The sequence below is a fragment of the Pelodiscus sinensis genome, chromosome 25 (genome assembly GCF_052426305.1).
Source record: "Pelodiscus sinensis isolate ZL-2025 chromosome 25, ASM5242630v1, whole genome shotgun sequence".
In the NCBI taxonomy this organism is placed as follows: domain Eukaryota; kingdom Metazoa; phylum Chordata; order Testudines; family Trionychidae; genus Pelodiscus; species Pelodiscus sinensis.
Window position 1 is genome coordinate 5,727,569 of NC_143076.1, and position 23,378 is coordinate 5,750,946.

The 23,378-nt window shown below is 49.3% G+C and overlaps 1 protein-coding gene and 1 long non-coding RNA gene across 2 annotated transcripts in view; one reads left to right on the top strand and one right to left on the bottom strand.

Annotated features, from left to right (window-relative positions):
* The window catches only part of JAM3 (junctional adhesion molecule 3), a 51,840-nt gene extending 39,779 nt beyond the window's left edge, over nucleotides 1-12,061 (bottom strand). Inside the window, exon 1 of the mRNA XM_075916412.2 lies at nucleotides 11,909-12,061. Within this exon, the coding sequence (XP_075772527.1) occupies nucleotides 11,909-11,954 (46 nt within the window). The 5' untranslated portion in view covers nucleotides 11,955-12,061. The remainder of the gene's footprint in view (nucleotides 1-11,908) is intronic.
* A 2,217-nt stretch (nucleotides 12,062-14,278) lies between these two features.
* LOC142824483 (uncharacterized) overlaps nucleotides 14,279-23,378 on the top strand; it is a 34,366-nt gene continuing 25,266 nt past the window's right edge. The window contains exon 1 of the long non-coding RNA XR_012899347.2: nucleotides 14,279-14,309. This is a non-coding gene — a long non-coding RNA (uncharacterized LOC142824483). The remainder of the gene's footprint in view (nucleotides 14,310-23,378) is intronic.

Here is a 23,378-nt window from a genome sequence, read left to right on the forward strand (position 1 = left end):
AGACCATCAGGGTTGCCAAAAGATATCCAAGGGTCACAGAAACCCTCCCATTCTACTTCTCAGCAGTAAGAATGTCCCACCAAAATCAAAGTTACGGGGATGCTGGGGGGAGGCTGGGGTCATGGTATGGGAAAAATGGAGAACCCCTGATTGATAGCAATAGTGCATTAGGAACAAGCGCAGCTGTTTAGTGGTTAGTAAATGAAGAATCAGGATCTATAGCTCCCCTCCCATCTTGCTTTGGCTAAGTCACTTGTACTTTCCTAGAGCTGTGTATTACACCCTTCCTCTACCATGATTGTGAGTGCTTAATGTCAGGTGCCTAAGTAAACATGGCCTGACTTTGAAAAGTCCTGCAAACCCAAAAGACCCACTGAAGTCAATGGGAGCTGCAGGTGCTCGGGTAATGCACTGGTGAATGTGTGTCGAAGGCCCCCCTCTAGGCCATTCTGCGGAGGATACAAATTACAGCTTCCTGCTCCTTAGCACAAGCACTTGCCACTTGGGATTTCAGCTGTGGTCAGCTCCTAGTGGCTCATTTTGCTACCTACACGCGGATGTAGGAAATAGCCCAACTTTAGGCAGCCATGTTAGAATATTCTCACCTTAAGCTCTCTACCTTTGCACAAGTGAGAATGCTACCAACCCCACTGTGATATGGTACTTTATTGACACTTTCAGTGTTGTGATTTCCTCACCTACAAGATGCTAGTGAGCAAAGTGCAGCTATTGTTACTACAAGCAGGAAGTAAACCCAAGAACTGCGTGTGGCACAAAAAATAAACAATATCACAGAGCTGCTGCGAAAAGAGACATGCTGAAAAAGTAAATCACCAAAGGCACGCCACCAGCAGGAAGGAAGGTTTATCTTAGTGTTTTTGCAGGCCTTAGTATGATAAAAGACATGGAAGGTAACACAACAATTGGGAAGTATATAAAAAAGAGCAACTCACAAGATCCTTCTAAGGGATACAACAAATCTCATTTGAGCCCAATGTGATTATTGGGCTTCATATCTTCACTCCAGTCGTTAACTGTGCAAACTCTGGAAAAGTTCCACTACCTAGGCCCCCCTGGAAAAGCCCATGCTCTGCATGCCATATGAGCAAGGTGCAGAACCCTTCATGGATGCCGGTGGCGTGAGAGCGAAGATATGACAGTTGGCTCAAAGAAGCCTCCCCCTCCACTATTGTTACGTGGCTGCTGTGAATGCCACCACATCTACTGACCTTAAGGATCTCTCTGAGTCCCTGTGGCAGCCATGTTGGCCCAATCCTGCAACTACAGGCAGTCCCCGGGTTACGTACAAGATAGGGACTGTAGGTTTGTTCTTAAGTTGAATCTGTATGTAAGTCGGAACTGGCGTCCAGATTCAGCTGCTGCTGAAACTGATCAGCCACTGATTCCAGGAAGCCCGGGGCAGAGCAACTGGGGTGCTGCCGGGTTGGTCCAGTAGTGCCCAGAGCGGCGCTGCGGGACCAACCGGCAGCGCCCCAGCTGCTCTGCCCCAGGGTCCACAACAAAAGCCTGGTCTGCTGGGGGGGGAGGGGAGGCACACTAGCTGCACCCCCCCCCCAGCAGACCAGGGACACGGGGAGCAAAGCTGCAGCGGTGGGGTGCCGCGCCTCTGAGGCTTTGCTCTGGCGCCCCTAGTCTGCTGGAGATGGTCCCCAGCAGACCAGGGGCACCGGGAGCAAATCCGCAGCCGCGGTGGGGTCCCGCGCTTCTGAGGCTTTGCCAGAGCAAAGCCTCAGAAGCGCGGGACCCCGCCGAGGCTGCAGCTTTGCTCGCGGTGCCCCTGGTCTGCTGGGGACCGTCTCCAGCAGACCAGAGGCACCGCGAGCAAACCCGCCGGGGCTGCGGCTTTGCTCCCGATGCCCCTGGTCTGCTGGAGACGGTCCCCAGCAGACCAGGGGCATCGGGAGCAGCTTTTCTCGCCCCGGAGGTCGAGGTGGCTGACCGCTGCCTGTGAGCTCCGGGGCGAGAAAGCCCCATTCGTAAGTGCGGATCTGACGTAAGTCGGATCCGCGTAAGTCGGGGACTGCCTGTACTTAGCTGCAGGTGTAGCTTTAATTACACAATGTGTCCCAATGCAGGTTTGGACTGTAAGAGCCCCAGGACAGAGACTGCCTCTCTGTTCTATATTCGTACAGTCTCTCATTTCCTCAGGTCCTGCTCCACAGCGAAGGCCCTGATGTACTACTGCAACGCAACAGCATGGCTAGGGCCTTTCTTTCCCAGAGATTGATAACCTGGCTGTGGTATACACACACACACACCCCATTCAGACTAATCTTGGTCAAAAGGAACAGAATCTTGTACAGCTTAGCTGTCTGTTTGCCCAAGGGAGCGGTTTGTATTTCTATTGCAGGCAAGTAAAGATTTATCATTGTGCTTAAGATGGATGAGCAAACTCCGTGCCTTGGTTTCAACTGTGCCTTTGCATCACTTGTCTAGTATTTTAAACAAAACCTGCTCTGCTAAATTACAGGTTTGCAGAAAAAAATGCTAAGCCTGTAGTATATTATACACACGTGTTTATGTCTATAGATAGCTTAGAGGAGCAGTAAGTGGTGTACATCTCTGCAAGCTTGGCTAAACTTTTGGACTTTCATTCAATGTTACATATTTTTAAAAGTTACTATTATGTTATTTCAAAAAAGAGACTAGTCTAGTTTTGCACAGTAAGGGGGATAGAGGGTACTGTTTGTTTTTAAATGCACAATTAAATGCACAAACAAATGATTTCAAGAGAAGTCATGTGGCACCTTAAAGACTAACAGATTGATTTGGGCATAAGCTACTGTGGGCAAATCAATCTGTTAGATGTTAAGGTGCCACAGGACTCCTTGTTATTTTTGCTAATACAGACTAACATGACTACCCCTCTGACACAATGATTAAGCATCTGATCCTGCAACTAACTATGCTTGAGTACACTCCAGAGTGCCAAAGAAGTCAAATGGACGTGGCTTTGTGGATTTGCCCACATAGAACAGGCAGCAGGATCAGAGCTTATTGGAATCATTTTTATAAAACATGAAAGATGCATGGGTGTAGTAATGTCATAATTGGAATAAAATGCAGGACAATGTAGCACTTTAAAGACTAACAAGATGGTTTATTAGATGATGAGCTTTCGTGGGCCAGACCCACTTCCTCAGATCAAATAGTGGAAGAAAGTAGTCACAACCATATATACCAAAGGATACAATTAAAAAAATGAACACATACGAAAAGGACAAATCACATTGCAGAACAGGAGGGGGATGGGGGGGGGAGGAAGGAAGGTAAGTGTCTGTGAATTGATGATATTAGAGACTATGGGTCTGTCTCCCAGAGCCTCTTGGAGTATGGTATCCTGTTCCAGTATAGGCTGTAGTTTATTGATTTGCTCCCATCCAGATCACACCACACGATCCATCGTCTATAGCCAAGCCCTTCGATACAACCGCATCTGCTCTAATCCCACTGACAGAGACCAGAAGCTTCAGGATCTCTACCAAGCATTTATACACCTCAACTACCCACCCAGAGAAATAAAAAAGCAAATTGAAAGAGCCAGACGAATACCTAGAAACCATCTACTTCAAGACAGACCCAAGAAAACCAACAATAGAACACCACTTGTCATCACGTACAACCCCCAACTTAAACCTGTCCAACACATTATCAATAAACTACAGCCTATACTGGAACAGGATACCATACTCCAAGAGGCTCTGGGAGACAGACCCATAGTCTCCTATAGACAACCACCTAACCTCAAGATGATTCTTACCAACCACCACAGGACATACCACACTAATACCAACCCTGGTACCTTCCCTTGCAACAAACCCCGTTGCCAGCTTTGTCCACATATTCATTCTGCTGATACCATTATTGGACCTAACCAAGTGAGTTATAAGATCAAGAACACATATTCCTGCGCATCCAGAAATATAATCTATGCTATCATGTGCCGAAAGTGTCCGTCTGCTATGTACATTGGACAAACATCTCAGACACTTCGCCAAAGGATTAATGCCCACAAAACAGATATCAGACAAGATCACAAAGAAAAAACAGTTTCTTGCCATTTTAACCAGAAAGGACACTCTCTCAATGACTTAACCACCTGCATTCTGCTACAAAGACCTTTTACATCTGCACTTGAAAGGGAATCCTCTGAACTGTCATTCATGTTAAAATTCGACACTTTCCAAAACGGACTGAACAAACATTTGAACTATCTCACCCATTACCAAGACAGTTTCCCCAATTATCACCTCTAATACCATTAACTCACAAACATCCCACTCTCCCCACCTCTAATATCATCAATTCACAGACACTTACCTTCCTTCCTCCCCCCCCCCCCGCATCCCCCTCCTGTTCTGCAATGTGATTTGTCCTTTTCATATGTGTTCATTTTTTTAATTGTATCCTTTGGTATATATGGTTGTGACTACTTTCTTCCACTATTTGATCTGAGGAAGTGGGTCTGGCCCACAAAAGCTCATCATCTAATAAACCATCTTGTTAGTCTTTAAAGTGCTACATTGTCCTGCATTTTGCTTCAGCTACCCCAGACTAACACCGCTACATTTCTATCACTATAATTGGAATAGGATGACTGAAACAGGAGAGTCAGGTTTCAGGAGGAACCAAATTCAGTCACACCCCTGGAGCTCAGCAACATAAATCGGTGCCCATGTAGCTACCAGACATGCAAAGGTCTCTTGGCATGTAACCCTGGTCTCTCTAAAAATCTCTTTCCTACAACTCTGCCTGCCTGTCCCATCACTTCTGACTAATGAAACTACAATCGGGTCATATTTTTGACATTGAGCACATGGCTAGCAACAGTTTGAGTATGACCAAACTGTTTTAGCTTTTTTCATTAAACCCTGAGAGACACACTGGCCAAGATGGTCAAAACTTAGATGACTGCTGCTTTTGAGTGCCTCTGTTTTTGAGGACCCAAAATGAGACACCTTTAAGGGAGCTCATTTTCAAAAAGTGCTGAAATTTGGCCCTCTGAAAACCAGGTCTGGATGGAAGAACTGAAGCCCACAAAAATCACTAGTTGCTTTTAAATACTGACAGTTTATGCAACTGATTTGAATTGTTCCAAACATTTATTAGGGCTGGGATTGTCCAAGGAGGCGATGGAAGTCAGGAACAAAACTCCCCTTGGATTTCAAAGGGAGTTAGGTACTTAAGTTTCTCAGGATCCTTTGAAAATCTCACTCTAGGGCGAATAGATATTTTAGAATGTGCCATTACAGATCTACTTCAAATAAGGCTAAACCAACTGTTTTGAACAGTTGCTCTTTCACACAGAGATCTCACAAATCCCAGCAGGGGCACAGATCTCTGTTTTAAAACTGAAAGAGGCTTTAAATGGGCCAGCTGTACCTCAATAATCTATGAGGTCTCTATGCTCCTTGTGAACTTATATTTGCAATCTAACAACCAGGCACACTGATAGGATAAGGCGAGAGAAAGAGAATTCTCTTTGCACTGAAATCCCTGGGATTTATGAGTTAAAAAAGAAAAACACAGGGCGACCCTGAACAGTATCTGAAGGCAATTTAATTTTATCTGCCACATCCATTATGGCTTCAAAGCTTTTATTTTCTCTTCAATTTGTAAACTGCACTCTAAAGCACTTTGCAATTTCCTGCATGAAGGACACAACACAACCAATACATTCTATTATCATTATCTGTTACGCAACTTATAATACATCATGGGGTAAATCAGATTAATATTTCAAATTTACACTGAGGACCTGTGGGCTGAAGTATTATTTTTAATAATTAATGAATTCCAGCTGAGTGTGAACTACCCTCCTGTCAAGAGTTTCCATGAGTCCATATTTCATCCCTCGGGAATTCAAGCTTTAGGGAATTGTGTAGACTGTGGTTTGCTCTTCTAAAATGTGCACCTATATCTGTTTCAGGCAAGAGTCAGGAGATTTTGTCCCAGTTAGTTGCCTTTTTTGGATCTGGAGGACTCCTGTTTCAACCCAATAGCCCAGGTGCTTTAGAACCTGGAAGAAAAGGAACCTCCCCAGAGCTTGTAAACAACCAGACTATTTCTAAAGATTTCAGGCTCCATGACGCAGCTGTCTTAATATTTTTCACACTGCTGAGTTGTGTGCTAGACAGCTGCACTTTATCACGGGAGCAACACAAAGGTTCCTTACAGCATGAAAATCAGACCGCAAAAGAAGAGGTGATAACAGAACTACAGCAGAGATTCTCCTGCAGGAAACATCTTTAATGCTGCCTCCCACATAGTTTATCCCTGGAGGACGCCTGCTTGACCTCCACTTATCTATAATGAGAAAGAGATGTTTGCCAGGATCCAGCTCTCCTCCAGGACAACACAGCCCATAGCGCCAGGATCTGCCCCATGCCAAACAGACACAGACAAACAATAATCTTTCATTAAGTCAAGTCACTGGAAAAGAACATCGTGAAATAACTGAACTTCCAGACCTCCCTTCTCACTCAAATTAACTGGGGGAGAGGGGCGAGAGGAGTAACATCACATGCATATGGGGCATTGAACTAAGTCAAAGGGGGTGAAGGAAACAAAAACTTGGTTTGCAAAGCCCGATACCCAATTTCCAGTTACAGATGCTGGAGAGTGTGGTCCAACAGCCATGGCTTGTCCTGAGTAGAACTACAGCTAGAACTACAATTCGAGGACAAGCAAAACACAATGGATGCAATTATGTAGACCATGCTGCTTAAATACAATATGAACCATCAAAATATGCTTTGGCTATGAGCAGACTCTGCAAAGGAGAGTCCTTCCCCTTGTGATGGATACCTGTGCTGTTGCATGGCACCTATTACTGATGTTGATTGGAAAAACTTAAACAACAACAAATAGTCTTGCAGCACCTTAAAGATGAACAAAACATGTAGATGGTATCAAAGGCTGTCGTAGGCACAACCCACTTCTGCTTCTTTGAGCAAAACACAAAACCCCCAACATGTGGAGCAAACAGCCTTTATCCTTAAGGAATGAGATGGCAAGGTTTATCTGCCTGTTGACCGAGGAAACCGACTAACAATGTAATTACATTCATTCACTTTATATCTTTAATTCAGTTGTTTATATATCCTGCCATTTCAAAATAAGCCTCAAGTAAAACAATGGTGCAACAAAATTAGCTATTTTATCCTGTGCAGAGGAGGGTTTGCACTAAATGCTCGTGTTTTGCATACAGGCAGTGAGGCCTCGTGGGATCCTGAACACAGCACAGAACTCCCTCTGGGAATTCTTCCCCTGCCTTAGTCCTGCATTATAAAAAGTTCACATATTTTCCTTAACTCCTCAGGGTTTGATGCAATCAGCAGTTTAGCATTTGCTTTAAATATACCAGGGGGAGCCCAGTTCTGCCTTGATGCACACACGAATTCTCCCCTATCCCTTCTAACTGTAGAGACTGCCAAAGCAGAGAACACATATTGCAAGAGTAAAACTCTGCCCTCCGGCCCCCCACAAAAAACAAAACACCACCTCGCTACCAATCCAAATGAGCTTCAGAGAAAACAAGAGCTAGCTCTCAGGGCTGGCCAACATTCTATCTTTTGGCATGAGCAAAGAGAAAGGACTTATTGGCAGTAAATTAAGGAATCCTAGTTGCCCACAGACAACTGTGAAGCAGCCACTGTTCTTGTTTGCTAAAATGGGTGCAAAAGAACATTCTGCTTTGTGAACTTGTTTATGCGAATCAAATTGCATCCATGGTTCAAATCCTAAGCACACTAAGGGATATATGAAAAAGGTTAGGTTCTGTCTAAGACACACAAAATTCATCCTCCACAAGGAAAGTAAACTGGTCTGCAAAGACAGCCCAAGTTCACAGCTAAGTCATTATCGCTCAGCAGCTTTCTCTCTTCACACAATAAACACATTTTCCTCCTTCGGCCCACTTGTGCTTCAGGAAGAAAATAATCATCAGAAGCATTTAAAGCAAGAGGGAATTTGCTGGTATCACATTCTCTGTCAACAGCTGTACAGTAGATGGGCATGAAGCTTGCATCTCCTTCTGTTACACTTTGGTGGCAATGCCAACATATTCCTTGCTGACCAAACCTTTCCTAAGATTTGTTTCTGTACACCTATCATTAAGCATCCACTTTTTGGTCCAGCTCACTGAGCTGTTTTTCCTGCTTTTTAATTGCCTGTTGAAAATAAAGCAACCCTGCAACTATTTGCAGTAAGAAAATCCTTGCAAGCAACTCACACACCAGTTTAGCACTAGAGCTAAAAACACTGCCTCCAAGAAGCCATTTTTGGCACCAACAGCTGACTCTGAGCACTTGTTTGCCTCAGGGACAGGTGGGCTGTATATTTAAACAAAAATCAGGAGACTTTTACCATATAGTTTTAAAATATAAACAGCATTAGTGAAGCAACAAACTTAACTCGAATCAGAATAAATTGAAGCATCAGTACAAATCCAATTTCTGGGTCAAAATGCCTCCAAATTTTCAGAGAGTTCAGGTTAGTCATTCAAAATCCTGACTTGGATTTCACAACTCACCTCAGAAAAGGTGGATATAAATCAAGGAATGTTCAAAATCCAACTAGAGGCATGTCCATATTAGCAGTTTGCACTATTATAGGCACATTGATCCCAGGATATGAGCAAGCAGACTTAGCAAAGACCACTGTGCAGCTCGAAAGCTTGTCTCTTCTACCAACAAAAGTTGGTCCATTAAGATATCACCTTATCTTATATTAGAAAAGTTTATATTAGTGTAGCAAATCTGATGTAGCTATATTGCACTGAAGTAAAACAGGGCTTACACCTACACAACTTACTCCACTGGGGTAGCTGTGTTCATGTATATTTCCCTTATGTAGACAGGGTCTTCAGATTCTCTGCAGTGCCCATAACAGTGTCATTATTTATTTGGATGATGGTAGCACTTCCAGGCCACAATCAAGATTGAGGACCCTCTGTGCTAAGTGTTGTAGGTACACAGTAAGAGGCAGTCCCTGCCCCAAAAAGATTACAGTCTAAGCCTTGGTCTACACCTAAAAATTAGAAAAACATCTCTCAGGCCTGTGACAAATGTCATGCCTGGAGCACCGAAGTTAAGTCGACCTAACCTCCAATATAGATGCAACTGTGCTGACAGAGGGATTCTTCCTCTCAGTAGTTCCACCTTTCTGAGAGGTAGTATTAGCTACATCCAAGGAAAACCCCCTTCCACTCATGTATAGAACAGATATACTAGGGTGTTCCAGGGCACAGCTGCAGTGCAGTCGCTGTGCCATTGTTGCGTAGACATCATCTGAACATGGCTGCGAGTATCTGAATGCTCCAAACCAGGAGATTTGCAGCTTGGGGCCTCGGCACATTTGTGGAAGGGCATTTTAGCAACCAACCTCATGCCCAAGCCACTGTCAATTATTTGAATGGACTATCAATTATTCTACTTGTTGCATTTAGCCCTTTAGTAAACCTCTGAGGCTCTTAGCATAACTAAGGCAAGTGTGTGTGTATAGAAGTGCGGGTGGCATTAGCTATCACAAAAAATAGACTGGACTCTGCATCCTCTCTGATATGCCGGGGTAAGCAGCTATGAAAAACAGGAAATCGGAATATATTTCAGGACTGCTGTTGTAGGGAAATAGGACTGCCAGACTAACTGCGTGCTTAATAATTAATATTTGTAATATAATATTGTAACACCTGCTTTTTGCCTACTGGCCGATATTGTTTGGTCACCCACCTAATGATTTCTTGACTAATATGTCTTGTAACTTTTCAGATGTAAGAGGGGAACTGTGGTTCTGGGTCAAGTGGGTCAGGGTCTCCAGACACAGACAAAAGGTTGGCCATCAGAAACCTGTGGCTGCATCACGGCAATACGGCTCCCAACTCCACCGGGGGTAATTATCCATTTAGGGTGCTCTATTACCTATTGGGTGCGTCTAGACTGGCAAGATTTTGCGCAAAAGCGGCTGCCAGCTGTCTACACTGCCAGCTGTCTACACTGGCTGCTTGAATTTGTGCAAGAGCACTGACGTTCTAATGTAAGAATTCAGTGCTTCTTGGGCAAATACTTTGACGCTCCCGCTCAGGGATAAGACCTCTTGCGCAAGAATACTTGCGCAAGAGGGCCAGTGTAGACAGGCACCTTAATTTTTTGCACAAGAAAGTCTGATGGCTAAAATGGCCATCGGAGCTTTCTTGCGCAAAAGCGCGTCTAGATTGGCATGGATGCTTTTGCGCAAAAGCACCCGTGCCAATCTAGACGCTCTTTTGCGGAAATACTTTTATACTGACATCAAACGTGTCCTGAAAGTCGCAGAACCAGCTGTATGGATGCTAGAGTTTAACCGATTAACCATTTAAACTCAGCTTATTCGTTAATGGTATCGGTTGAGCTCAGCTGACTGCCAGGGAGGTGGCTTTGCAGCGGTAGAACAGCAAAGCCTCCTCCCCGGGAGCCGGGTGGGCAAGGGTTGCCCGCTTCGCTGCAGGCTCCACAGTATAAAGCTAAGCTTTATACTGCAGAGCCCACAGTGCATGTAACCACATTTTTAGTGGCTACATGATTACCGTACTAAATGCTTTTTAACATCCCTAATCAGCTGGCCCCTTTCTCTGGGGTGGTAAGGTCACAGGCATGCCAAGATTTATGCATTTCCTTACTTTGATGCCCTGTGAGGAATTCCATTGAGTGTGAAGGGCTGTGGGCAGCACATCAAGTTAAGTGCCAGTATGTTTAAGTCTATTCAGGCTCAGGGCCTGCTAACCTGTAGTAAGCATTCCACACCCACTCTCTTCCACAAATACTGATTTCGCCTTCTGCAGTGCGCTGTCATAGAATCATAGAACTGGAAGAGACCTCAGAAGGTCAAGTCCAGCCCCCTGCTCTAGGCAGGACCAGTTCCAACTAAATCAACCCGGCCAGGGCTTTGTCCACAGAGAGCAACAGGGGTTGTGTAGTGGGATGGGGTGGGAGGTGAGGCAAGGCACCAGGCACACTGGCTGTCCCTCCCCTGCCCCATTCCTGCCTTTATTCATAGCCAGACAAGTAAGTCCCAATTCATTCCTGAACTGCATCAGCAAATGTTTTTGCAATTAAGCTACCAAGATTCATGCAGGCCCCCCTGAACAATAGGGGCCTGTGCCCTGGTGTGAATAGGCTCTACTGTCCAGCCTGCCTGCAGAGGCTGCACATTCCTGGCACCCTCTAGGACTAGGACTAGCAGAAACATAGATGTTCTTAGAAGCAGCTTGAGTCCAAAGCCACAGACACTGTGCCCGGGTCAGAGCAGGGGGGAGCAGCCCTCCTGCCCAGCAAGCCCTGAGGTTGCTTGGAAGCCCCCCCCTCCCCTCCCGCTGTGGTCCCCAGGGCAAAGTGGCACCTACTGGGGAGTCCCCGTACTGGCCCCCCCGAGCCTAGAAACAGGGCACAAAGGGAGTGCCCAGCGCAGGCAGCCTCCAGGCGGGCGCTCTGCCGGGGGGGCTGCTGGTTTGACTCCCCGCCCCAGGCACCCGATTCCTGAGCAGTCGGGATGTTCCAAAGACCCCCCATGGCTGGTGGCCCCCACCCTGCCCTCCCTTGTCCTCCTCGTGCGCCGGGCTGCGCGCGGCCCCCCAGCCCCGCCACCCCGGGTGTGGGGGTGCGTGTCGAGTCCCCCCACGCAGCAGGGACAGCTGCTCTGCCCCCCCCCCCCGCTAGCCAGGGCAGGGGAGGCATGTTCCCCGCTCCCCCGCGCTGGGGGGCAAGTCCCCTCTCCGGCGCCGCCGCTTGCAGATGCGCGCTCCTCTGCTGCCCGGTGCACGGGGGGTGCCAGTCCCCCCCCACTACCCCTTCCCCGCTGCATCCCTCGGCCCCCCCCGCTGCATCCCTCGGCCCCCTGCCCCGGGACTCACCGAGCAGCGGCAGCAGCAGCAGCAGCGCCCGCCGCCCGAGCGCCATGACGCCTTGTGCAGCGGCCCGGCGGCCGGGCTGGAGGCTGCGCACTGCCGCTCTGGAGCGGGCCCAGGCCGGCGCGGGGGGACGCCTGCTGCTCGGGCCTCGGCTGCCATGGCGACAGTATCCGGGAGACGGGGAATGCTGGCGCGCGCTGGGCGCAGCGGCGGGGCCCGGGCCAGGTAGCTCACGGGAGATGCTGGCACTTGGTTACCATGGCAACACAGTAGCAGCCCCTCAGGGCCATTCTGGTCCCACCACAGGGCCTGTTAGGTCAGTGTCCGCCCCTCAGGCAGCGCCGAGCCAGGGACCCCCCGGACCAGGCAGCGCCAGGCGCCTCCAGGGGACCCCCCCGACCAGGCAGCGCCAGGCGCCTCCAGGGGACCCCCCGGACCAGGCAGCGCCAGGCGCCTCCAGGGGACCCCCCGGACCAGGCAGCGCCAGGCGCCTCCAGGGGACCCCCCGGACCAGGCAGCGCCAGGCGCCTCCAGGGGACCCACCGGACCAGGCAGCGCCAGGCGCCTCCAGGGGACCCCCCGGACCAGGCAGCGCCAGGCGCCTCCAGGGGACCCCCCGGACCAGGCAGCGCCAGGCGCCTCCAGGGGACCCCCCGGACCAGGCAGCGCCAGGCGCCTCCAGGGGACCCCCCGGACCAGGCAGCGCCAGGCGCCTCCAGGGGACCCCCCGGACCAGGCAGCGCCAGGCGCCTCCAGGGGACCCCCCGGACCAGGCAGCGCCAGGCGCCTCCAGGGGACCCCCCGGACCAGGCAGCGCCAGGCGCCTCCAGGGGACCCCCCCGACCAGGCAGCGCCAGGCGCCTCCAGGGGACCCCCCGGACCAGGCAGCGCCAGGTGCCTCCAGGGGACCCCCCGGACCAGGCAGCGCCAGGCGCCTCCAGGGGACCCCCCCGACCAGGCAGCGCCAGGCGCCTCCAGGGGACCCCCCCGACCAGGCAGCGCCAGGCGCCTCCAGGGGACCCCCCGGACCAGGCAGCGCCAGGTGCCTCCAGGGGACCCCCCGGACCAGGCAGCGCCAGGCGCCTCCAGGGGACCCCCCGGACCAGGCAGCGCCAGGCGCCTCCAGGGGACCCACCGGACCAGGCAGCGCCAGGCGCCTCCAGGGGACCCCCCGGACCAGGCAGCGCCAGGTGCCTCCAGGGGACCCCCCGGACCAGGCAGCGCCAGGCGCCTCCAGGGGACCCCCCGGACCAGGCAGCGCCAGGCGCCTCCAGGGGACCCACCGGACCAGGCAGCGCCGAGCCAGGGACCCCCTGGACCAGGCAGCGCCAGGCGCCTCCAGGGGACCCCCCGGACCAGGCAGCGCCAGGCGCCTCCAGGGGACCCCCCGGACCAGGCAGCGCCAGGCGCCTCCAGGGGACCCACCGGACCAGGCAGCGCCGAGCCAGGGACCCCCTGGACCAGGCAGCGCCAGGCGCCTCCAGGGGACCCACCGGACCAGGCAGCGCCGAGCCAGGGACCCCCCGGACCAGGTAGCGCCAGGCGCCTCCAGGGACCCCCCCGGACCAGGTAGCGCCAGGCGCCTCCAGGGGACCCCCCGGACCAGGTAGCGCCAGGCGCCTCCAGGGGACCCACCGGACCAGGCAGCGCTGAGCCAGGGACCCACCGGACCAGGTAGCGCCAGGCGCCTCCAGGGACCCCCCGGACCAGGTAGCGCCAGGCGCCTCCAGGGGACCCACCGGACCAGGCAGCGCCGAGCCAGGGACCCACCGGACCAGGTAGCGCCAGGCGCCTCCGGGGACCCCCCGGACCAGGCAGCGCCAGGCGCCTCCAAGGGACCAACCGGACCAGGTAGTGCCAGATGCTTCAGAGAAACCGACCAGATAAGGTACTTCAGAGGGACGGACAAGGTAGCGCCTGAGGGTATGTCTACACTACCCCGCTAGTTCGAACTAGCGGGGTAATGTATGCATACCGCACTTGCTAATGAAGCCCGGGATTTGAATTTCCCGGGCTTCATTAGCATAAGCGGGGAGCCGCCATTTTTAAATCCCCGCTGCTTCGAACCCCGTGTAGTGCGGCTACACGGGGCTCGAACTAGGTAGTTCGGACTAGGGTCCTATTCCGAACTACCATTACTCCTCGTGAAACGAGGTGTACCGGTAGTTCGGAATAGGCACCCTAGTCCGAACTACCTAGTTCGAGCCCCGTGTAGCCGCGCTACACGGGGTTCGAAGCAGCGGGGATTTAAAAATGGCGGCTCCCCGCTTATGCTAATGAAGCCCGGGAAATTCAAATCCCGGGCTTCATTAGCAAGTGCGGTATGCATACATTACCCCGCTAGTTCGAACTAGCGGGGTAGTGTAGACATACCCTGACACTTCAGAGGGACCTACTGGACCAGGTAGCGCAAGATGCTTCAGAAAGACCGACAAGATAAGGTGTTCCCCAGTCCCAGTTTCTGTTCCCCATTCCCAGCTTCTGGCAAACAGAGGCTCAGAACATCATCCTGCCCATCCTGGATAACAGCCATCGATGCACCTAGACTCCATAAATTTAATTATTTTTTGAATCCTATTACTGTCTTGGCCTTTACACCCCTGGCTCCCAGCAGAGTCCCCAGTTCCTAATAAATTAAACCCTTCTTCATATATCATTGTCTCATCCACAGTTTAGGATCTTACAGTTCTGCTTGGCAAACTGGCCCAGTGTGTAGAACTGGAAGCATTTCAGAGGATGCTCCCAGGGAGGTCGTGGACTTCAGGTCTTACCTAGCAGCCTACATTAGGTGTCCAGAACCTCTCTCCCACCATTCCCTATGTTATTGGTACCTACTTGTATCACGGCCACTGGCTCCTTCCCAGTCTACCCGTAAGATTTTTTTTTCATGTTCATGAAAATTGTTCTTTTAAAATATTCAGGATTTGACCAAATCAAAGTCTGGAGAAAAAAATATTTTTCAGAAAACAAAACTGACAACTTTCATTTGTAGTTGGATTTTTCAGTTTTTAGTGACAATAGTATTTTTCTGTTTTCAGTTTTTAGATGAAAATCCAAAAGTTTTCAGTGAAAATTCTTAGTTGTGGAAATTCCTATTTGATTTAAGAACTGTTAGTTATTGAAAAAATGTTTTGATGTAAAATTTTCAAGCTACTCAAAACCAACTCTTAAATTGTATCTGGAAACTCACAGGCAGACAGTAGAGATTCCAGAGCACTAGTTTAATGTCTTTCTGGTTTGAAACTTTGTTCAACAGACATGCTGCACCAGTTTATTTCAGCAGTGATCCAACGACCTGATTACATTTAAAAAAGCGATTCTGTTATGCAAAGATCTTCTGTACAAAGAGCATCACAAATGTACATGTCTATCATCTTTCAGTGACTCCAGAACCAATCTCCTCAAATCACAAGTAGAAAGATGTTGTTTTTTCCCTAACTGCCAGCCCTGCAATGTGCTCTGGGTTCTGAAAGTGAAGCTGGGTTGAATTTAGGTCTTTTATCCCCATTTTTCAATATTCTGTTATTGGAACTTTGGGTGTATTTACACAGCTCTGTAACTCGAAATAAGGTACGCAATTTGAGCTACGCAAATTGCATATCTTATTTTGATGCTATTTCAAAATAGCTTATTTCATCAAATTTCAAAATCAAGTGCTATTCCAAAACATCCTTACTCCTCATAGAATGAGGTTTACAGGGACATCGGAATAGTGAGCCCAAAATAACGGGCTTACTGTGTAGACATGGGATAGCTATTTTGGATTACTCCAGTATCCCAAAATAGCGATGCAGTGTAAATGTACCCTTTGTGAAAGATCATTTGACAATGCACCAGCCGGACTAAACTCCAACTCCCTCTCCTTTCATTGGATTGGTCCTGCAGAGGTATGAGGAGTGAAAAGTAGTTTGAACTGGTATAGTGAGCCGTTCTGACTCAAGATTCTCATTGGGAGTAGATGAGGGTCTTGAATGAATGGAAAAATTCCCATTGACTTCAATGAGTTTTTGAATCAGGCCCCAGTTGAGCAAGGAACCATTTGGATATAACTGTTGCAACTTAGATAAAAGTGCTACTAGTGGCCATTGTGCATTGGCTCAAGTGGCTCTCCAAAGGACCCTGCTTATGTTTCTAGTACCCATTGGAGAAGAGAGTGGGGTGAAGAGAAGGAAGGAAAGAAGAGAGTAGGCGAGACAGAACAAAAGAAGAAGGGAGAGGGGCAAAGGATCATCACTTATGCCTGTAAACTCTTCATGGCTTTTAGAGGATAGCATCAATGCACGACCCCTTAAACATGCCCTTTAGTACAGCATCCTGGTGCTAGAAATGAGGCTCATGAGATAATTGCAAACCTCATACAATTTTCACTAATCCTGGCATCCTACTTTATCCAGCCTCCTCCGTGTTTGCATTAGAGCATCACTGTTCTGCCTTTTAATCTGCTATCACCACCAAAGAGTCACTGGAAATGTGAAAGCAGACAAGCAAACCTACTCACAATAAATATTATACACAAGAGCCACGGTTTCCATCAAGCCGGACTGGCAAAGCGCTGCAGTGTAAAACATTGATTTTCACACACAGAGCTCCTGGTTCATTATTTAATGCTGAAACAAGTGACTAGCATAGAATAGGGGTAAGAGTTGGTCTGTGGGGTGACAAAGGTGAAGCAAGTGAATGAAACAGCCTTGTTGCTGGGGAAAGAAATGCAGAATTAGACAATGTGGCCTAAATCCTGACTCCAGTGGCTGTTGCTTGTGTAAAATCTGAGTAAAGGTGACAAGAGAAGGAGGGAGAAGAGAAACCTGTAGAGAGGCTGGGGGAAGGCAGGTTGGGGAAATTCCTCTTAAAACAACAAGAGGTGTGTGGACAATGCTGTTCAGTCAAGGGGCAAATTCCGGCAAACAGACTGGTATTGGAATGCCTGGATCCTTTCCCAGCTCATCCACTCTTGGATGCCTAATTGGTGACACGGTGAAATCATCAGGGAGTGAGTAATGGTATCTCGCTCAACTGTATTAGGAATAGCCCAGTGAGCAGTGCTCTGCATTGCCAGGAGAAAGGGTATTCGTTGCATTTGGGCACAGCTTTTACCCACTTTGGGCCAGATCCCATGGCCCTTCCCTAATCGGTTCTTCATCACTGAAGCCAATGGCAGATTTGCCTGAATAAAGCTTGTATCAGAACTGCTGGACTGCATCCACTATGAGGCCATTTCAAAGCAAAATCCTGCCTTCCATTTGGTGAAATTCCCAGACAGTTTTTGGCCTCTGCACCTTTTATAGCACCTTCCATCTGAACGTCTCAAAGGAGCTCATGGCTGTTGCTTGGTAGTCCATCGCTGACAATGATGGCGATGATACTGTTACAGTGCCCATCTATGGCTACTCCTTACAACTCTGAAATCCGAACCCTGATACGCAGACTTGGCCACAGTAAGGGAATGGGAAGTGTGTTTCTATGATGTTTGATGATGCAGCTATGATGTTATTGGATTGTGAGATAAACATACAGATCATTGTTGCAACCACTATTATATGGTTCCACCAAATCTTGGACAAAGCGGGCCAAGCGAGCTTATGATTTGCTGATTCTGTTTATACTAATGTGTGCATGCATCATTTTTGTACTTAAAGATGTGAACATTAACTGTGTGTCTACATTTCAGATGTCAAATGCTGGCATAACACCCAGGCTGCGTCTAGACTGGCATGATTTTGTGCAAATACTTTTAACGGAAAAGTTTTTCCGTTAAAAGTATTTGCGCAAGAGAGCATCTATACTGGCATGTGCCTTTGCGCAAAAGCATCCGTGCCAGTGTAGACGCTCTCTTGCGCAAGAAAGCTCCGATGGTCATTTTAGCCATTGGGCTTTCTTGCACAAGAAATTAACATTGCTGTCTACACTGGCCCTCTTGCGCAAGAGGGCTTATCCCTGAGCGGGAGCATCAGAGTATTTGTGCAAGAACCACTGATTTTGTACATTACAAAGTCAGTGTTCTTGTGTGAATACTCGCGGCCAGTATAGACAGGCAGCAAGATTTTGCGCAAAAGCGGCCACTTTTGTGCAAAATCATGCCAGTCTAGACGCAGCCCCACAGAATAGCTAGCCAGCCTGTCTGGGAAGGGCTAGTCAGGATAATTGGTCCGTCAAGGAACATTCAACAGACAATAAAGCACAGGAAGCACCTGACTACACTGAATGGACCTGCTGGTAAACCTTTAGTCTGGAATGCAGGCCATGTTCTCTGCCTAAAAAAGACTGAGTCATACACGGACAGGTAACTTTCTTATGTGACAAACTTAATCTTGGGACATACTTTTACACAGGGCGAACAATAGGAGTCCCTGCATGTGGGCAAGGGTATAAAGAGGGCCCTAGAGGTTCCTCCATTGTGTCTTCAATCCAGCTCAGCACCTCAAGAGCATCTTTGCTGTGAACTGAAGCTTGAAAGGACCAAAGACCCATTCTAACAGAGGCTGTATTCCAGAGACTTGCTCTTAAATAGCAGATTATTCCACCCCTGCTACAAGCCTGCATCAAGAACTTTGCAATTGACATATGTAATTTGATTCCTTTAACAATTACAACTCTCAGCATTTATTCCGTTCTTTTTATTAATAAACCTTTAGATGTTAGATTCTAAAGGACTGGCGAACAGCGTGCTTTTTGGGTAAAGTCTGAGTTATAAATTGACCTGGGAATGTGGCTGGTCCTTTGGGATCAGAAGAACCTGTTCTGATTTGGTGAGATGGGTTTGCATAACCCCTCATCTGTATTAGGAGCGATACTGGTGGTTGCACTGGAGAGTTGGAGTGTCTTGTGTAACTTCTTACTAGTCAGTGTGGCAAGCAGAAGTGCTCTTTAGGACTGGCTTGGTGCCTTATAGTGGAGGACCCCAGTCTTGGGCTGTAAGCAGCCCTGTCTCCAAACAGTTCACTCTGATTTGACCCACTCAGCAGTGCCCCCAGATACCTCCTGTATTACAGTAGCGCCTTTCACATGTAGCATGGAGATGATTTTGTGGATACCGCTAAAATCTGTGCTGGTCCTGTCAGACACCTCGGAGTGCCACCTTCTCTATAGGCAACCCCTTTTCACCCCCCACAAATCCCCCCACTCTGTGACAGTCCATTCTGATCACATGTTTGTCCATCTAAGTTGTGCTCTCAATAGCATTTCCGCAATGCTGGTTGCGTTTGCTCTCTCAAGGACCTTAATATTGGTCACTCTGTCCTGTCAGTGAATGCTGATTACTGAGCAAACGGAGCGCACATAAAATTGCTGAGTCTATGTGGTATGATATGTACAGAGAGTGCACCTCTCAGATCCATACCGGAGAGGTGTTAGAACCACTGCGTGGGAGACCCTCAAGTTGGTGGAGAGACAAATGTTGTTTTGGTTAAGAACATTTGATTGGAGTGAGCCATGGGCACAGCTGGATTTATTAAATCTGGAGGAATTTCTCTTATCAAAGGAACTATCTCTCAAGAAGGTGCTGTCCAAATACTTGAGCTGATCCAGTGTACGGCCACATACCTGGGTGACAATGTCTGGCTTGGGGCATTGGAATGAGGTGCTTGTTGGAACAAGACTTCTGTCCCCCCCCCATGATTGTTGGTGAAGCCAAGAAGCTGGGAGGCAATAATTAATTCAGTCTTGCACCCTTCTGTGAGTGAAGGAATCAACCAACTTAGGAGAAAGTGAGGCACACAAGTACACATCATTTTTCCTGAGATCACACTGCAAGTCATTAACAGAGACAGGAGTGGATCCAGAAGGAGTGGATCCAACGGAAGTCAGGAAAATAAGAGCTAAAGGAACACAATACATTTCCAGAGGTTAAACAGCCTGAGAAATCAATGCTAAGGTTACACCTAAAATACCTAGTGCCCCACAGGCATTAAGAAAGAGGAGAAATCCCAATTAGTTAAGGCCACTCCTTGTATTCCAAGTACTTTATGGGTAAAACTGCCCTAAATGTCTTGCTAGCTGGTAAAATACCCACATCCGTTAGCATCATTCCAGGCCCTTTCTCTTTGGCTCTCCATAGCTGTGAAACACCTGCTGTCCCCAAGTCAAACTGAGCATCCCATCCCTGCTATCTCAGAGCTAACTTGGGTCCCCACTCCACTCCCACTCTCGCACAGCTTACTGTTGGACTATTCAGATAGTTTAAAATACAGCTGTGCGTGGCAAGCTGCTGTGCTCCTAGGTCTGGCTCCCACAGCTGGGGCTTGGCTGCATGCCGTCTGCCTGCCTTTGTTTATGGAAGCTGGGTATTTTTAACCCAGCCTTCCGATTAGAAATTGTTTCTCTGTTCATACTGCTCCCCACCCATCTCCTGTGCGGGATCAGCGGGTGTGGTAGAGGGCAGCGATCCTTGCCCAGTGGGGGTTCCTTGGGCATTGAAATCTAACTTTGGCACAAATGCCACCCCACAGGTGCAGTCCCTGGAGGCCAGGACGTGGTAAGCCAGCAGGGGTGCGTCCCCCCTCTTTGAGTGTCCAGGCACACCAGCTTGCAGAGTGGCGGCTGGAATCATGATTACATGGAGGCACCAGCCAACTCCTCCTTAGAGAAGGGACAGAGCTGCCTTAGAGTTACTGCAGCCCAGACCACGTGCTGCTGTCCCTGAGCGGCACTACTAGCCTGCCACGGCTTGAAGTTGTCTGTCCCTCCCCAGGCATCTCTGAGTGAAAACTCGTTAACTCAGGCTTGGGGCAGCGGGGAGGATTCAGCCTTTAGGGACGCACGTAGTGATGGCCTCACAAGGGAGACCCTGATTTGGACTCCCCAAACTTTGGATTCCCTTTGGAAACAACAAGAGCCAGCTGCCACGGTTTTCCAAAGCACAAGCAGCAGCATCCTTGTTTTAGCCTGCGTGGCTGGAAACAACCCCACTGAGTCTCTGGCCAGCCCCAGAGAAGCCCAGGTGAGGTGAGGAAACTGCCACATGTGCATGGAGTATGCAATGGATTCCGTTCCGCACCCCCTCCACTCCAACCCATTAACAGCAGCTTGACCATTAGGCCAAGTTGCCTCCCTGCGAGTGGGTCTGTACTTGTTGGGTAGCTTCAGAGGCATGTCAGCGGGAGAGGTGGGAAGGGACACGGCTCTGCCTAGCAGTTTACCCTTTGCAGTTCCCAGGCTTTTTTCCTCCCAGGGTAGAGGAGGGCCCAGGAAAGTCTCTTGCTTCCTTTGTGCTACCAAGCACCCCAATGCCAGCCCTCAGCTCTGGGCAAGTGCCTGCTGCCCCGGTGAACTGCTTAAAGTGTCGTCTGGAGAAGCGCTTGCAGGGGGGTGTCACATTACCGAATTGGAGGGAAGCAGCCAGATCGCTGCTGCACCCCTAGGAGGGGGTGTTGGCCCCAGAAATTGGTATAAAAGGGAGCCAGGTGGGGTATTGAATGGGAGCTTATTGTTTGCTGATCTTATGTACGCTATTTATGTGAGTGTATAATGTCTGTGTGTGTAGGTAGGAATCTGTAATCTGTGGAAGCTGAATATTTCTCTGAATGTGGTTAAGCATGGCTATGGACAGGCTGATTAGCCAGGCCCTGTAGGACAATGGCACTTGATGGGCCAAGGACACACCCAAAGAATAGGGGCTGTCACCTGAGAGCAGCCAGCAGGAAACACAGAGATTGGCCTCTGACCAGGTGACCTGCTGCATACAAGAAGAGGCCAGGGAGGAGGTATAAAGAGGCCATGTGGTCGATGCCATTTTGTTCTCAGCTCAGCACTTCATCCCAGAGGCAGCATTGCAGGGATCGAAGAGCCTGGAAGACCTGTGAACCCATCCTGATGATAGGATGTGCAACAAAAACTTTTAAACCAGCAGCTGTAACATCTCTGCTAGAGCCTGCATCGAGGACTGGGAGATTCGGTGCATGTAACGTACTATTCTTTAACAACCTGACTCTCGTGCTTTTCTTTCTTGTGATAATAAACCTTTAGTTTTAGATTCTAAAGGATTGGCCCAGCGTGATTTGTGGGTAAGGTCCAGAGGGTAAATTGACCAGGGATCTGTGGCTGGTTTCTTGGAACCGGACAGAACTTTTTCGGGGTAGGTGGGATTGGGTGCTAGGACCCCCCACCTGTGTATGAGGCCCGGGGCCATCTGGGGCATGGATATTGCTGGGGTGTCGGAGGGGTTTTGCTCGGGAGGCTTCAGGCAGGCTGCTGAAGCGTTCTGTGAGACTGGTTTGTGGCCTGTTTGGAGAGGTCACCAGTCTGGGGGCTGTAAGGAGCCCCGGATTTGAGCAATTCGCCCTGAGCGGACGTCCTCAGCTGTGCCCAGACACGGCCCGGTCCGTCACAGGGGGTTAAACAGGCAGGCAGGGAGCTCTGAGGTCTTGCAGCAGAGAGAGAGCAGACTCTGCCCCCAGCCAAGGGGTGATCTGGTAGTGCTGCTAGAAGCTGACTAGCACAGAACTGTTGGGTCGAAAGATGTGGAGAAATTGGAAAGGGTACAGAGAAGAGCGACAAGAATGATTAAAGGTTTAGAGAACATGACCTATGAAGCCAGGCTTCATGAACTGGGCTTGTTTAGTTTGGAAAAAAGAAGATTAAGGGGGGACATGATAGCGGTTTTCAAATATCTAAAAGGGTGTCACAAGGAGGAAGAAGAAAATTTGTTCCTCTTGGTTTCTGAGGACAGGACAAGGAGTAATGGGCTTAAAGTGCAGCAGGGGAGGTTTAGATTGGACATTAGGAAAAAATTCCTAACTGACAGGGTGGTCAAATATTGGAATAAATTGCCAAGGGAGGTGGTGGAATCTCCCTCTCTGGAGATATTTAAGAACAGGTTAGATAGACATCTGTCAGGGATGGTGTAGATGGAGCTTGGTCCTGCCTTGAGGGCGGGGGGCTGGACTCGATGACCTCTTGAGGTCCCTACCAGTCCTATTATTCTATGATTCTATGAATTCAGCCTGCCCCTGCCTGCAAAATGACCCAGGTGCTCGTGGAGTTGTATGGACATAAGGAGATGCAGAGCAGGGCCTGCTGCAATCAGAGTTATAGGGAAAATCCCTGCTGTGGGCCTGGGGAAAAGGGACGGGTGTGGGACTATGGCTCAGAAGGGCGTGGGCTCTGGGATTTGGCTCTAGAGCGCCTCTCTCCCACCATGTAATAGTATAGTCATTAACCAATATGTAAAAGCTTTTCGGTTAGTGCTATAGACTACACCCATTCACTCCCCCTTCCCTCCCCCAGCCTCCAGTAAATTTTTTAGCAGGCTGGCCAGCAGCCTGGCTCAGTCCCAGCTTGCGCCAGGTCTGGGACCTACCCCTGCTGCAGCTCTGCATGTAAAGTGTATTAGCAGCCAGGCAGCCCGGCTCAGTTCTGGCCTGCACTGGGTTTGAGAGCTCAGACCCCCATCCCTCCTGGACAGGGCCTGCTGCCACCCTTTGTATCAGAGGCAGCAACTTGGGGTGGCAGGCAGCTGGTCCGCAAGGGGAGCTGGTTT